At 42.8% G+C, this 12,445-nt stretch overlaps 4 protein-coding genes and 1 pseudogene across 4 annotated transcripts; 3 read left to right on the top strand and 2 right to left on the bottom strand.

Moving 5' to 3' along the window:
• Positions 1-347: 347 nt before the first annotated feature.
• LOC118735117 lies at positions 348-12,414 on the bottom strand. The gene is made up of 2 exons (XM_036464737.1): positions 12,017-12,414; positions 348-1,646 (listed from the first exon to the last, which is right to left on the bottom strand). The coding sequence occupies exon 2, from the start codon at positions 1,638-1,640 to the stop codon at positions 405-407; it is 1,236 nt and encodes a 411-aa protein (XP_036320630.1). The 5' UTR covers positions 1,641-1,646; positions 12,017-12,414; the 3' UTR covers positions 348-404.
• LOC118736142 (PCI domain-containing protein 2 homolog) lies at positions 1,961-2,745 on the top strand. Its single transcript, XM_036466241.1, has 3 exons — positions 1,961-1,998; positions 2,111-2,483; positions 2,542-2,745. The coding sequence occupies exons 1-3, from the start codon at positions 1,961-1,963 to the stop codon at positions 2,569-2,571; spliced, it is 441 nt and encodes a 146-aa protein (XP_036322134.1). The 3' UTR covers positions 2,572-2,745.
• Positions 3,095-3,536, top strand: LOC118735118 (PCI domain-containing protein 2 homolog; the record flags this gene model as incomplete). Its single annotated transcript, XM_036464738.1, has 1 exon — positions 3,095-3,536. A coding segment is annotated over one exon (417 nt), but the record flags the coding sequence as incomplete, so codon positions are not given.
• LOC118736144 lies at positions 3,758-5,142 on the top strand (annotated as a pseudogene).
• LOC118736145 lies at positions 5,923-10,922 on the bottom strand. The gene is made up of 2 exons (XM_036466242.1): positions 7,683-10,922; positions 5,923-6,006 (listed from the first exon to the last, which is right to left on the bottom strand). The coding sequence occupies exons 1-2, from the start codon at positions 10,920-10,922 to the stop codon at positions 5,923-5,925; spliced, it is 3,324 nt and encodes a 1,107-aa protein (XP_036322135.1).
• Positions 12,415-12,445: the final 31 nt, after the last annotated feature.

The following is a 12,445-nucleotide window of genomic DNA, read 5'->3' on the forward strand; positions in this document are numbered from 1 at the left end:
CGGTTCACCAAAAGTACGAAAAACTATTTAGGCTGAAGGCCTAAACATGCCGGCCCCCTTGCGATAAGCAACTTCTACAAACTTGACCGCGTCTCAGCTATCAGGCGCACTTGTTCGGTTGGAAGAATCGAAAAAAATTTTAATCTAGAAATATTCATTTGCATTCCAGCAGCAGCTCCGGCGTCCAACAAGTTCGTCCTTCTTTCTTTGTAGCTACTACAGGAGTGAAATTGAAAAAGGGGATTAAAGAAATAGACGTGGTTACTATTCAAATGCACTTTATTCACGACTTATTTTATATTTATATAAAAATTCATTGTTTTTTTTCCATAGAAATAAAATCCATTTAAACAAAATTTTTAAAACAAAATTATAGCTATAATAAAATTTCATTTGGAAAAAGATTATGCTCTGCAGACTCCGGAAAGCACCCATCCAAAGATGGTGCTCTGAGCCAGCAGAGGCCCGAAGGTATTCGGAAGAATGCCGGGTAGCAGAATATCGGCGTATACGTCGGTGCCGAGTACCAGGCGTATCGGCGCGGACTCGTAAAATTTGGGATCCGCTAAACGGATATGTGCGTATGTTGCTGCGACCGTTGGATCTACACTGCTACTTGGCGATACTCGGTGGAAATGGGGCGTAACCACGGCATGGGTCGCAACTCGTTTATTTTGGCCGTATTTCCCTCGGAGACATACGAGACTGCCCGTTTGCTCGCCGACTCGTGTTTGCATGAGCCGTAGCTCGCGGGCCAGATCCGCAGATACAATTGTCGTTGGAGCGCATACGTCAATAAGCGCGCGGATTAAATGCAAGCGCCCTCCCGCCTCAATTTTGACCACGGCCGTCGGAGGAATAGCTACCATCGGGCGGAAGGTTGGCCCTACAATGGGGTTTTTCGCCGATAACCCATTACGGAACGCGCTTGGTCGTGATAGCTGGCGAGGCCTAGTCGCCAGTCTATCTTCATATGCGGATGGCGATGGGTTGCGCGAAGATCGCTGCAGGCGAAAAGACCGAGTTTCCGCTCTGCAGTCTCGGTGGCGTCGCTGATGCGTTCGCTGTCGTTGGTGTGGTCGCTGTCGCTTGTGCGGTCGTTGGCGCTTATGCGGTCGTTGATGATCGCGCTCGTGTTGGAGTAAAGGTCGGAAAGACCTAGTTTCCGGTACCCTTGTAGTAGTCAGGTGGAGAGGCCGAGTCTCCACTCCGAACTCTATAATCTCGCCCTCTTCAATATCTGGACGGAGAGGCCTGGTCTCCGTTCCAGAATCAGACGCGTATAGCGAGATCGCCGCCTCATAGCTATTGCGCTCTTCTTCTTCGACTTGGACGCTCCAAGGCTTTTGTGCTTCGTCTGCGGGTCGTCGAGCTTCACCGAGGTGAAGCGTAGTGTGGTGCTTCTCACCGCATCGACGGCATCGTCCTTCGCTGGCACATCGTTCGGTTGCGTGATCTGTGGCTAAACAATTTCCACAGTATCGACCAAGTAGCGCTTCTCTTAACCTTTCTTCAGGTGTTTTCGCGCGAAAAACCGGGCATAGCCTAATTGGGTGATTTGCGTCACATAAGTGGCACGGCACGACGAAGCGATGGGCATTCTTTGCGGCGTTTCGCTTTACTGCACTGAAGCGGGTCATGGTTGTCTGAAATACGCTTTTTTTTTATTTAGGTGCCTCAGTTAAGTTATATTTTTTTTTTTTTTGTACGTTGTTGTTGGGTAGCGAGCGATTAAATATATAAAAGTAAAACGGATCGGCGAGAAAGTTTCGTTTTCCTTTTGCAAATCTTAAATTTTACGATCTAAGCAGGGCGTTCTTGGGCATATCGAAATTGGAAACTGGCACGTGTAAACGCAGAATTACCCATGTATTGTGGTTGATGGGTCCCACCGGTGCTATATATTTTCCTATGCAGGGTTGTACCGGAAGACAAAAAAAATAAATGTCGCCCTGACATTATGACAATTCTAACAAATTTCAAAGGCAACATGAGAAAGTGTCAAACTGAGGGCATTCGCAAGAAATTTGTTTTTGTTCTTCAAATTGATGGCTTAAATTCTGCCAATGTAAAACAAAACTTTCTTTGTACTTTGGAGACTTTTGTTTAGCCAAGATCGACACCCAGCAGCCTGGGGAACGTATGCTGGATCCGCCGTGGAACGTATGCTGGATCCGCCCATTGATGAGATTGTTTGTGCGCATCCGAAAGTACTCTATTACTTGGGCTTGGAAACTCGCGATTTTATGCAAGCTTATCGCCAACAATCACAATGCATACAATCTGTTGTGAAAATGTTGCAACAGTTGAAGGAGGAGAACTGGTGTCTTCCCATAATGTACCCAACCTGCTTGGATTTGCGAATATTAGCGCAAAAATGCGAAGAACTTGGCAGCAGCAGCAAGCCGGGGGAAATTCTTGAGAAGGCCGCAGACTGCTTAATGAGCTGTTTCCGTGTATGTGCCGCAGATAATAGTTTCTCAGTAAGTATACTCTTCACCCATATTTCAGCATCGTTTAATTCGCAATTCATATACACAGTGGACCAATCAGCACGCGGTCTATGAATAAGTCCATCGTCAATGGGATTTAACGATAAACAATATTCCGAGCTAAAAGAAACACGCCCACCGTTCAATTGGAAACCCTTGTGCAGGGCATGAGACATCCAGTATAGTACTTGGAAACGATGCAAACTCATTTGCAAGTTTGCTTTTTTGTAATGTCGACTGAGTTGCTTTTTTCGAGGGCGCACATTACTAAATACCGGCCCGCGTCGGGTTGGACGGGTAACGCCTGATAGAATCAGCTTAACCAAGCTGGGAATGTCGATTTCCACCTCCTCGCCAGGCTTCGGTTTTGTTTCAAAAGAAATCCAAATATTCAAGTTAAGTGAACGAAATGCACGGAAGGAATCATGAACCTGGTTGCTGGAATATTCTGGCAGCTTGTCCGGCGCACAAGGCATAACCGCGTGATGATCGTTTGGATTCGCCAAACAAACCCAATTCAGCTTAAAGGTCAATTTCAAGTTAGGAAAGTGTAATAGACGGCAATCATCGTAACGCGATGCGGTACGTACTGTAATATTTAATTCGCCTTTGAACATAAGAAGGACAACCTCGAACGTTTTGACCTACTACAGTTTCATGAACTTGCTGTCGCTCTAAAAGAGGGCCATGTTCGCAAATTCGACGAAGCTATACAACGTCATGAGATATTCTTCATCAAATGCGGCATTTATTTGTTGGTTGAAAAATTGAAATTCATTGTCTATCGCAATCTCTTCAAGCGTGTGTACATAATCAAACAGACGCATCAATTAGATTTGCGGGCATTTCAAGCGGCATTGCAATTTGTCGGCGAAACAGATGTGAGCATCGATGAAACGCATTGCATAGTGGTTACTTTGATTTTTGAGGGTAAAATCAAGGGCTACATCTCATACAGTCACAACAAGTTGGTGGTGTCCAAGCAGAATCCTTTTCCACCACTTAATACGGTTTCCTAGGAGCGGCTGATGCGTGGTGCAGAGGCTCACGGACCAGGATCTTTAAGTTATTTATAAAGCATTTACATAGTACATACATACATACTATACATACATGGTACGCTAATAAATTGTATTTTATTTTATTTTTAGAAACTGTAAGATATGCATGTTAATGCTATAGTTAGATTTTGTGAACTCATGATTATGACTTGCGCAAGTGTAAGAAAGAAACAATTCAAATAAATAAGAAGACTTCTTATTTCCCATAGCGGAAATGCAACATGTTAAAAAAATCTTCAGCAATGGATGACGGCACTGAACTATGTCGCCTATGTTTGCGTCATGACAAATCAATTGTGAATATCTTTGAGCAGGAGTCTCCACAGTCAGCACAAAAAACGCCACCAACCGTTGGAGCAGAGAAAAGAATGCCAATGGTGGAACGGCTGTATGACTTGTTAGGTGTTAAGTTTCAGCAATCAACGTTGTTGCCTAGTAACATCTGCCAGCGCTGTTTTGCAATGGTTGAGGCGTTTTCCGCTTTTCGCGAAAATGTGCAAAGAATTGAGACTGAGTTGCAGAGTTGGGTGGAACGCCAAAATAGAAGAACGGCAGATTGCGTGGATCAACGTCCGGGTCTTAATGGCAACCCAGGCACATTTGAGCCTGAAGATAATTGCATAATAACTGAAGTGAACCCCAATCAAGATTACGAAAGTTCAGAGGATGATTTTTCTATGGAATCGGATTCGGAGGGCGAAGAGCATTCGGCTTCATCACCACACGCCTTGCAAATGCAAACTTCTACAAATGACACGCATCAATTATCGCAGCAACCGACAAATGAACCAAACGATTCGCTATCGGCAACAGTTCCTATGACCACAGAGGAACAGCAAAACACCGACAACTCTATGCCTGCGTCCGAAGCACCAACTGCTTTTCCCAACATGCTTGGTAGCGACTCATTTATTGCCGGAGAAATTGTGATTGAAAACACCTTCCTTTGCCAGTATTGTGATATGGCATTTACAACGCAACCACTGCCAAGAGCATGAATCACAACACGACAGTGCCGCACCCTATGTCTGCAGCTTTTGTTCACAACGCACATCAAGTCGTCAGAATTTAATATACCATATCAAGGAACTACATGATCCTGAGCGGCCATATGTATGTGCATTCTGCAAAAAGGGCTTCTGCCGGCGTTCGGATTTGAAAAAAAAACTTTTCTCGTAATACCAATTTAACAAAACACATACGAATTCATAGCAGCGTAAAACCACATGTTTGTACGCGTTGCCCACGATCCGTTTCAAGCGCGACAGATCTGATGCGACACATTCGTACACATACAAACTCAAAGCCATTCCAATGTAGTCTTTGTCCAAGTACTTTCGCACGCAAAGATAAACTGCAGGAGTACATACCTATGTACCTTTGCCCAGGTGAGGACTTAGCATCACACCTTAATCCGCAGGTGAGTGGTAAATTTAACGTGATACCATGTGTTAATAATTTCTGTAAACTCGATTTAGGAACCGAACCTTCTGTCTAAATGGAAACGGCAGTTGACATATACGGGTTGCAACGAGATTTTTTATCTAATGGTCAGACTTCGAGGGTCTCTGCTATGTGTAGGTGAGTGATGAAAAGATTTTCATATGATTTATTGAATAAGTTGTTAGAAACCCAGGCGAGTTGATATAGGGTGGTGTTGTGTTTTTGTTGTTGCCCCTTTTTTTATATTTCAAATACGCTTGTAGGCAATTGTGAACATTTTTTCGACAGTATATATTGAAATATTGTCGGCAATGGGCTGGCAATTGTCACTCTGACAAAATTGTCGCCACAGTAGCGAAAAAAACTAAATAGCCGCGTCGGCGAGCTTAGTGAATTTATTTATATGGTAGTTTCGCGCATTTCGTTACCTTTTTACTTTTATTTTTAATGTTTCTCAAAACTAAAATAAAGCGCAAATGCAATTATTACATATGAATTTCATATAAATTTCATATGACTGGCGTCAATTTTTTACCGATAATTTTAAACCCGACAATGACACTTTTTCACATTTTCAATGGAATCTCTCATGAGGTATAGAAGTGGAATTTGTATGGGTACTGACGGAGTGGAATATTGATGTAGTTGGTGTCTCGTTGAGAGGGTTAGGTAATCCTATAAGGGGTAGAATCAAGAAGCATTCGGTGGCTTCTCAATTCTCTCGTTGTACGGTGGCAGTAGGATAAGTTTTGCCAGCGGTCGTGTTACCTGACCCTTCTCGGTGGTGATGTCCACCACACGCACGGTTGTCGGAACCGGGGTGCAGGTTGATTACTCTGCCTAATCTCCATTCGTTAGGCGCTAAATTGTCCTCTCTTATAACGACGAGATCACCAATCTCCATATTCTGCTTTGGATTTTTCCACTTAATTCGCTTCTGTAGTTCGGATAGGTATTCTGACTTCCATCGCCTGCAAAAGGTTTGATGTAAAGCCTTTAATTTCTGCCACCTATTTATTATGGAGGCTGGGTTTTCATTTACATCTAATTCCGGTGGCGCGAGTAAATGACCGCCTGTGAGGAAATGACCGGGAGTTAGAGGCTCCAAGTCAGTTGGCTCGTTCGATGAGGGACTTAACGGTCGCGAGTTGAGACAAGACTCAACTCGGCATAATAAGGTACTGAGCTCCTCAAAGGTGTATTTGTGGGTGGATGCAATCTTTTTGAAGTGGTTTTTGAAACTTTTTACACCCGCCTCCCACAGTCCGCCCATGTGAGGAGCTGCTGGGGGTATAAAATGCCATGTAAGTGTTTGATGACTATATTTCGATATGGTTTTATCACGCGCTTCTGCTATGAACGCCTTCATTTCAGATCGTAATGATCGAGAAGCTCCGACAAAATTGGTGCCGTTGTCGGAGTACATGTTTTTCGGACATCCTCTTCTACCAACAAACCTAGCGAATGCTGCCAGAAAGGATGGGGTGCTGAGATCGCTTGTCGCTTCCAGGTGAATTGCCTTAGTCGTAAAACAAACGAAAAGGCAAACGTAGCCTTTGGAAATGCGGCAACCGCGGCCGCGATAGCTCTTAATCTCAAAGGGCCCGGTAAAATCGACACCTGTGTTTGTAAACGCACGCGAGAATGTTGTGCGTTCTTTCGGTAGGTTACCCATAAGTTGGGTTTGTGACCGTTTCTTATGGATAGTGCAGACTTTGCAGTTGTGGATGACGGACCTGATCATGTTTTTGACTCGGGGAATCCAATATTGCGTCCTAATGAGACGCAACATTAGTTGGTTTTCCCCATGCAGAGAAATCTCATGGACAAACTGGACAAGAAGGCGAGAAAATCTACAATCGTGTGGAAGGATAATTGGATGGCGCTCATTATAGGCCAGATCTTGAGACGCGCCGAGGCGACCACCCATCCTCATGATATCATCTCTATCGAGAAATGGATTAAGGGGCAAAACTTCACTCTTCGCATCGATGGATTCCCCGGATTTCAATTTACTATACTCCTCAAAGTAATGTTGCTTTTGACAGATTTTTATCAAGCGTTGAGTCGTTGTTTTAATTTCATCAGCGGAAATTAAAGAAGTCTCGGCTCGAAACGAAGCTCTTGTTTTTGGATGGGTTCTTTGAAAAAATCTTATAATATATGATAAAACTCTCAAAGCCCTAGGCAATCCTGAAAATCTATCTAAAATATTAGTTGCATTATGTATTTTAGTTGCTGCGTGCACATGCACCCTCTTTTCCTCGACTATTGTGTTGTAGTTTGCCTCTTGTACAGGCCATTTAGTTTGGTCTTCTTGTAACCAAGAAGGTCCCTGCCACCACAAGGGATTGTCAACCAATTCGTAAGCAGGCAGTCCTCGGCTGGCTAAATCTGCTGGATTTGATGCCGAATCCACATGCAGCCAGTTCTTGTTACCAACTTTTTCTACTATTTTTGTTATCCTGTGGGCGACAAAGGTCGACCACGAACAAGGCGGCTTTCGTATCCACGCGAGAACGATTGTTGAGTCCGTCCACAGGTGTGCTTTTAAATGTCCCAAGTCAAGATTTCTCAGAACCGTCTCGATGATTTCTGCAAGCAGTACGGCGCCGCAAAGTTCCAATCGAGGTAATGAGATAGTCTTTACTGGAGCTACTTTTGTTTTTGCCAAAAGTAGACTTACGAAAACTTTTGCATTTTGTGTAACGCGCAGATATACAGCAGCCGCATACGCTTTTTCCGATGCGTCACAGAAGCCATGTACTTCGACGTCATCTGTTGGTGAGAAATGTACCCATCGAGGTATTCGTATGTTATCGATCTCATGGTAATGTTGTGTAAAATTTTTCCAGCGATCCAGGGTAGTTGGAGTTACGGTTTCATCCCAGTCCGTGCCTTCCAGCCAAATACCCTGCATTAGTATTTTGGCTACGATTATGATGGGCGCGAGCCACCCCAGGGGGTCGAAAAGTTTGGCGATAGCTGATAATATCGCCCTTTTCGTTGGATTATCGCTTTCTTCTAATGGTCTCGCCATAAAATAGAATAAATCCGTATGGGCGTTCCATCTTATGCCGAGAGCCTTCACTGCGCTAGTTTCTTCGAATTCAAGAAAATCTTCGGTTAGTAGATTCGTTTTTGGAATGTCTTTCAGTAAATCTTCGCAATTGGCAGTCCATTTTCTTAATGGAAAGCCGGCTGACTCTAACACTTGGGTTATTTCATCTCTGGCATTTATCGCAGAGTCAATGCTGTGTCCTCCCGCTAGAACGTCGTCGACGTACATGCATCTTCGTAAAATATTGGATGCTATCGGAGAGGAGTTTTCCACATCATCAGCTAGTTGTAAAAGTGTCCTTATTGCCAAGTAAGGAGCACAGTTAACCCCGAAAGTGACCGTCTTCAGCTCGTAAAGACTGATCGGTTCGTTCGTATTGGTACGAAAAACTATGCGCTGGAACTTAGTGTGATTGTCATGCACCATAATTTTCCGGTACATCTTCTCGATGTCGCTGTTGAAGACGTATTTATATAATCTCCAACGTAGGATTAATATGGGAAGATCCGCCTGGAGTACTGGTCCTGGGAGCAGTACATCATTGAGGCTTACACCATTTGCCGTCGGACTTGAGGCATTAAAAACCACGCGAAGTTTTGTTGACGTGCTTTCTGCCTTGATGACCGCGTGATGAGGCAGGAAATAGTTGTCGGAGGACTCTGCTGGTATATTATTTATTAGCTTTGACATATGCCCTAACGATTCGTATTCCGATAATACCCTGTTATATTCCTTTTGTAGTCCAGGATCCTTGGCCAATCGCGTCTCGTGTCGGAAAAATTGTGAGCACGCTCTTTTTAGGGAGGGTCCTAGGCAGACATTCTCTGGAAAATCCTGCCTGAATGGTAGCGAAACTACATATTTCCCGTCTTGGGTACGTTGAGTTGTATTCTTGTACAACTCCTCACAGTACTTGTCTTCCTCACTTAGGCTTTTGCTTTTCGGCAGATCCTCTACTTCCCAGAACGCAGTAAGCTGCTTATCCAAGGCGACTTCGCTAAAGTATGAAGCAATATGGTTGGTTGCACTTGTTGCATCTGGACGGCCGGTTAATATCCAACCGAACACGGTTTCTTGGGCTAGAAGAGTATTAAGTACATTTTTCTTCAAGCCGCTCAAAATGATTTCTGGATAAATATCTCCTCCAAGCACAAGGTCCACTTGCTCATTAACAAAGAACCTTTTATCGGCCAAAACCAAATCTGGGAATGCTTGTTTAGTTTCTGCGCTAATATGGGTAGTTGGAAGATTTCCAGTTAGTTGTGCTAGGACAAGCACAGTGGTATTCGACCGGAATAATGGGTCAATCGGTGACCGTATTTCTATATTGCATGCTTCTTTGACCTGCGCCGATATGGAATTTGTGATGCCGGAAACTTGGGCATGCAACCTTTTGGATGGCAGGTTGATTCGGCGTTTGAGTCTTTCCGTTATAAAAGAACACTCAGACCCGGAATCAATAAGAGCTCTTGCAGAAAAATCGGTTCCATTATAATGTATATTTACGCGCGCTGTTCCTAGGAGCACACCAGTATTTGAATTTGCAAAACAAGACTTGACATTTTTGTCCCCAGTTGAATTTGGTTTTCCTGTCTTGCGTCTTGTTTGTGCTTGCTTCGATGAAGATGCTCGATTACCAGTTGAGCTTGGCGGCATTTGGTGCGCTGTAGGCTTTTGCTGGTCAGTCTCAAGGTGCAGGAGCGTGTGGTGTCGGGAGTGGCACTTGCTGCAATTAAACGAGCATGTGCATCTTGACACAGTATGTCCAGACTTAAGACAGTTCAAGCAAGAGTTATTGTTTTTCATGAACTCTATTCTTTCAGATGGTGTCATCTTTAAGAAGCGGGAGCAGCTGCGTAACTTGTGCTCATTGGACTGGCACATTATGCAAGTGAACTTGGTCACGCTTGCTTGGAAAACGCCAAGTCGTTTTGGGGAGGCTTCTGCTGGTTTGTGTGTGTGCTGCGGCTTTGGCGCTCTCACAGCTTTGGAATTTTTTAAGCCTGATAAAGTCTCCAGAGTTTGAAATCTGTTGGATAGGAACTTGTCCATATCCTCCCACTTTGGTATATCATTTTTGTGGTCTATGGTTTGTTCCCATAGAGCCAGCGTACTTTCTGGAAGTTTGGTGGAGCAGAGGTAGACTATAATTGCATCCCAGTTTGAAACGTTAATTTGGTGACTGTTTAGGGACGATAAGCAATTATTTATATCCCGCTGCAACCTTTTTATTGAGCTACCACACTCATTATCCACTGAATTTAAATTGAAAAGTATTTTCAGTTGTGTATTTACGAGGATACGCTTGTTTTCATATCTCTCGCATAAACTTTTCCAGGCTGCTTGGAAGCCTTCGTTTGTGAGTGGACACTTTCTCACGATGTCTTTGGCTTCCCCTTGAGTCTTTTGGTTGAGATGAAATAGTTTCTCAACCGGAGTGAGGCGCTTGTTAAGGATGTATATGGCCGTGAACATATCACGAAATGATGGCCATGACAGATAGTCACCCTTGAACACATCGGTATCACACTGAGGTAGGTGGATATTGTGTTCACGGACCGACTGATCCTGTACATCCTTTTCTGCGTTAACAAGCGTTTCGGACTGACTCGCCATGGCAGACATGCATTTAACATAGCTAGCGAACGAGCTTTTATGTTTTCTCCTTATGGCCTTAATGTCTTCTTTCGACAACCCTTCTCTGTTTATTATAGTATCATACCCTTGTTTAGTTTTTTCCCACATATCTTTCAGTTCGTCTTGCTGTATTGCAAGACCATGTTTATTTTGCTCTGCAGGTGGCGTGCTGCTAAAATCGGATTCAAATTCGATTATTGCCTCTGCCAAACGAATGAACGACTCCATATTTAAAAATGGTACTTGAATTAAAATCAATCACAGATAAATTCGACGATGTGCTTTAATATGTGATAGCAACCTTACTCTTAAACAAAAATAAATGCTTAGATTATCGAATTTGTTCGCCAAGTATTCAATAAACGAAAGTTTCTGCCGCTGAAAAAGATACCAACTCTTGTGGTCGAAACGCCAAACAAAGGATATAATTTCCGGAATTGAAGAAGTAGCCGTTAAATTTATATATAAAATAGTTATGGTAAAACTTTATTTAACTCAATATATTTCTCTCTTTCAATTATCAGGGATTGGTATATATAAAGCTGTATATATGCTGTATATATAAAAAAGTGACTCGCCACCCAACTGCTATTAAGTATGTGTGTAATTTGCAAATACGTTCACAAGACAATAATAATACTCGCAAATTAATACTGCAAGGGATCCACACGCAGAAGTGATTTTGTGAAGAAAGTGCAATTGTTAAAGGCAAATTACCGTGCACGTTTCAAACAAAGAGGTTATGTGTCCTCCGACGATCAGTGATTATAATGTGGTTCGCGAATTTATTGCAACTATTGCCGCACAAGTAATAATACGTTTTACTAACAATAAAAATTAAATCCGTGGTGAAGTAATCAAAAGACCGGCAGAGTCAATTACATATATTACAAATGAATTGCAACTGATAACCTCTTTTCACTGTCGTTTATGTGTGTATGTGTGTGTATCTTCAATTGTCTGTTACCAGCCGTGGACAGACAGAATCGGTTCGGGAAATTATTTGAACTAATTGAATTAAACAAATGATATCAACGCAACTGAAAATTAATTGACTGCAATTGAAAATGTGCACTTTGCAACCAATCTGAGCCGTCTTTGTCACTCGCGGACAGACGGAATTAGCTCGTTTGGTAATTTTAAAAGCTATGCACAAATTTTCGCTCCTCACAAAATCACCCGCGTGAATCTCGTTTGCAATTGCGTGTGTTTTCTATGCAATATAAATATAGCACAATTGCTCACAAAATAAATAGATTTATGATGTTTTATTTTTTTTTTGTTTTTTGAAAGTGCACTTGAATATGTGTGTAACCACGTACCTTGTTTCGTCGGTGACTTTGGTGTGAGGAAGCTCAATAGAAAGTGGTATTTGTTGATTGATGCACAGGTGCACTGTATTTCTGTGGTGGACTGTATTTCTGGTTTCGCTGGTACTGCAATGGTCACACGGTCCCAAAATGGCGCTTTATGAATATATTTAGTGTTAGTCGGACGGCTCCGAAAGGACCAAAATGTAAAACCCCGGGCGTCGCAAGATTCGCAATTGGACGCACCAGTGTTTTATAACGTGGAAGAAAATAGAAAAAAATAGTGAAATAATGGATTTAGTATTTTGTAACGTTTATTTTAATCAACTATTTTCGACAGTGATATATATATATTTATGTGTGCATACACAAATGCGTTTTTGATTACCTTTATGAAGTGGCCTGGTAGCTGCGTGGTGTCCTCGTTGATCTCCAAACAGA

Source organism: Rhagoletis pomonella, unplaced genomic scaffold, assembly GCF_013731165.1.
Source record: "Rhagoletis pomonella isolate Grant_MI unplaced genomic scaffold, Rhpom_1.0 Rhpom_scaffold_00003, whole genome shotgun sequence".
Lineage (NCBI taxonomy): Eukaryota > Metazoa > Arthropoda > Insecta > Diptera > Tephritidae > Rhagoletis > Rhagoletis pomonella.

Excerpts from the sequence above, each read along its gene's own strand:
- LOC118735117 (XM_036464737.1), bottom strand. The coding sequence starts at position 1,640 with ATGACCCGCTTCAGTGCAGTAAAGCGAAACGCCGCAAAGAATGCCCAT.
- LOC118736142 (XM_036466241.1), top strand. The coding sequence starts at position 1,961 with ATGACAATTCTAACAAATTTCAAAGGCAACATGAGAAA. Across the intron at positions 1,999-2,110 it reads TTCAAAGGCAACATGAGAAA|CCAAGATCGACACCCAGCAG; the intron begins GTGTCAAACTGA and ends ACTTTTGTTTAG. Across the intron at positions 2,484-2,541 it reads CCGCAGATAATAGTTTCTCA|TGGACCAATCAGCACGCGGT; the intron begins GTAAGTATACTC and ends TCATATACACAG.
- LOC118736145 (XM_036466242.1), bottom strand. The coding sequence starts at position 10,922 with ATGGAGTCGTTCATTCGTTTGGCAGAGGCAATAATCGAATTTGAATCC. Across the intron at positions 6,007-7,682 it reads CACAAAATGCAAAAGTTTTC|GTGGCAGAAATTAAAGGCTT; the intron begins GTAAGTCTACTT and ends CATAATAAATAG.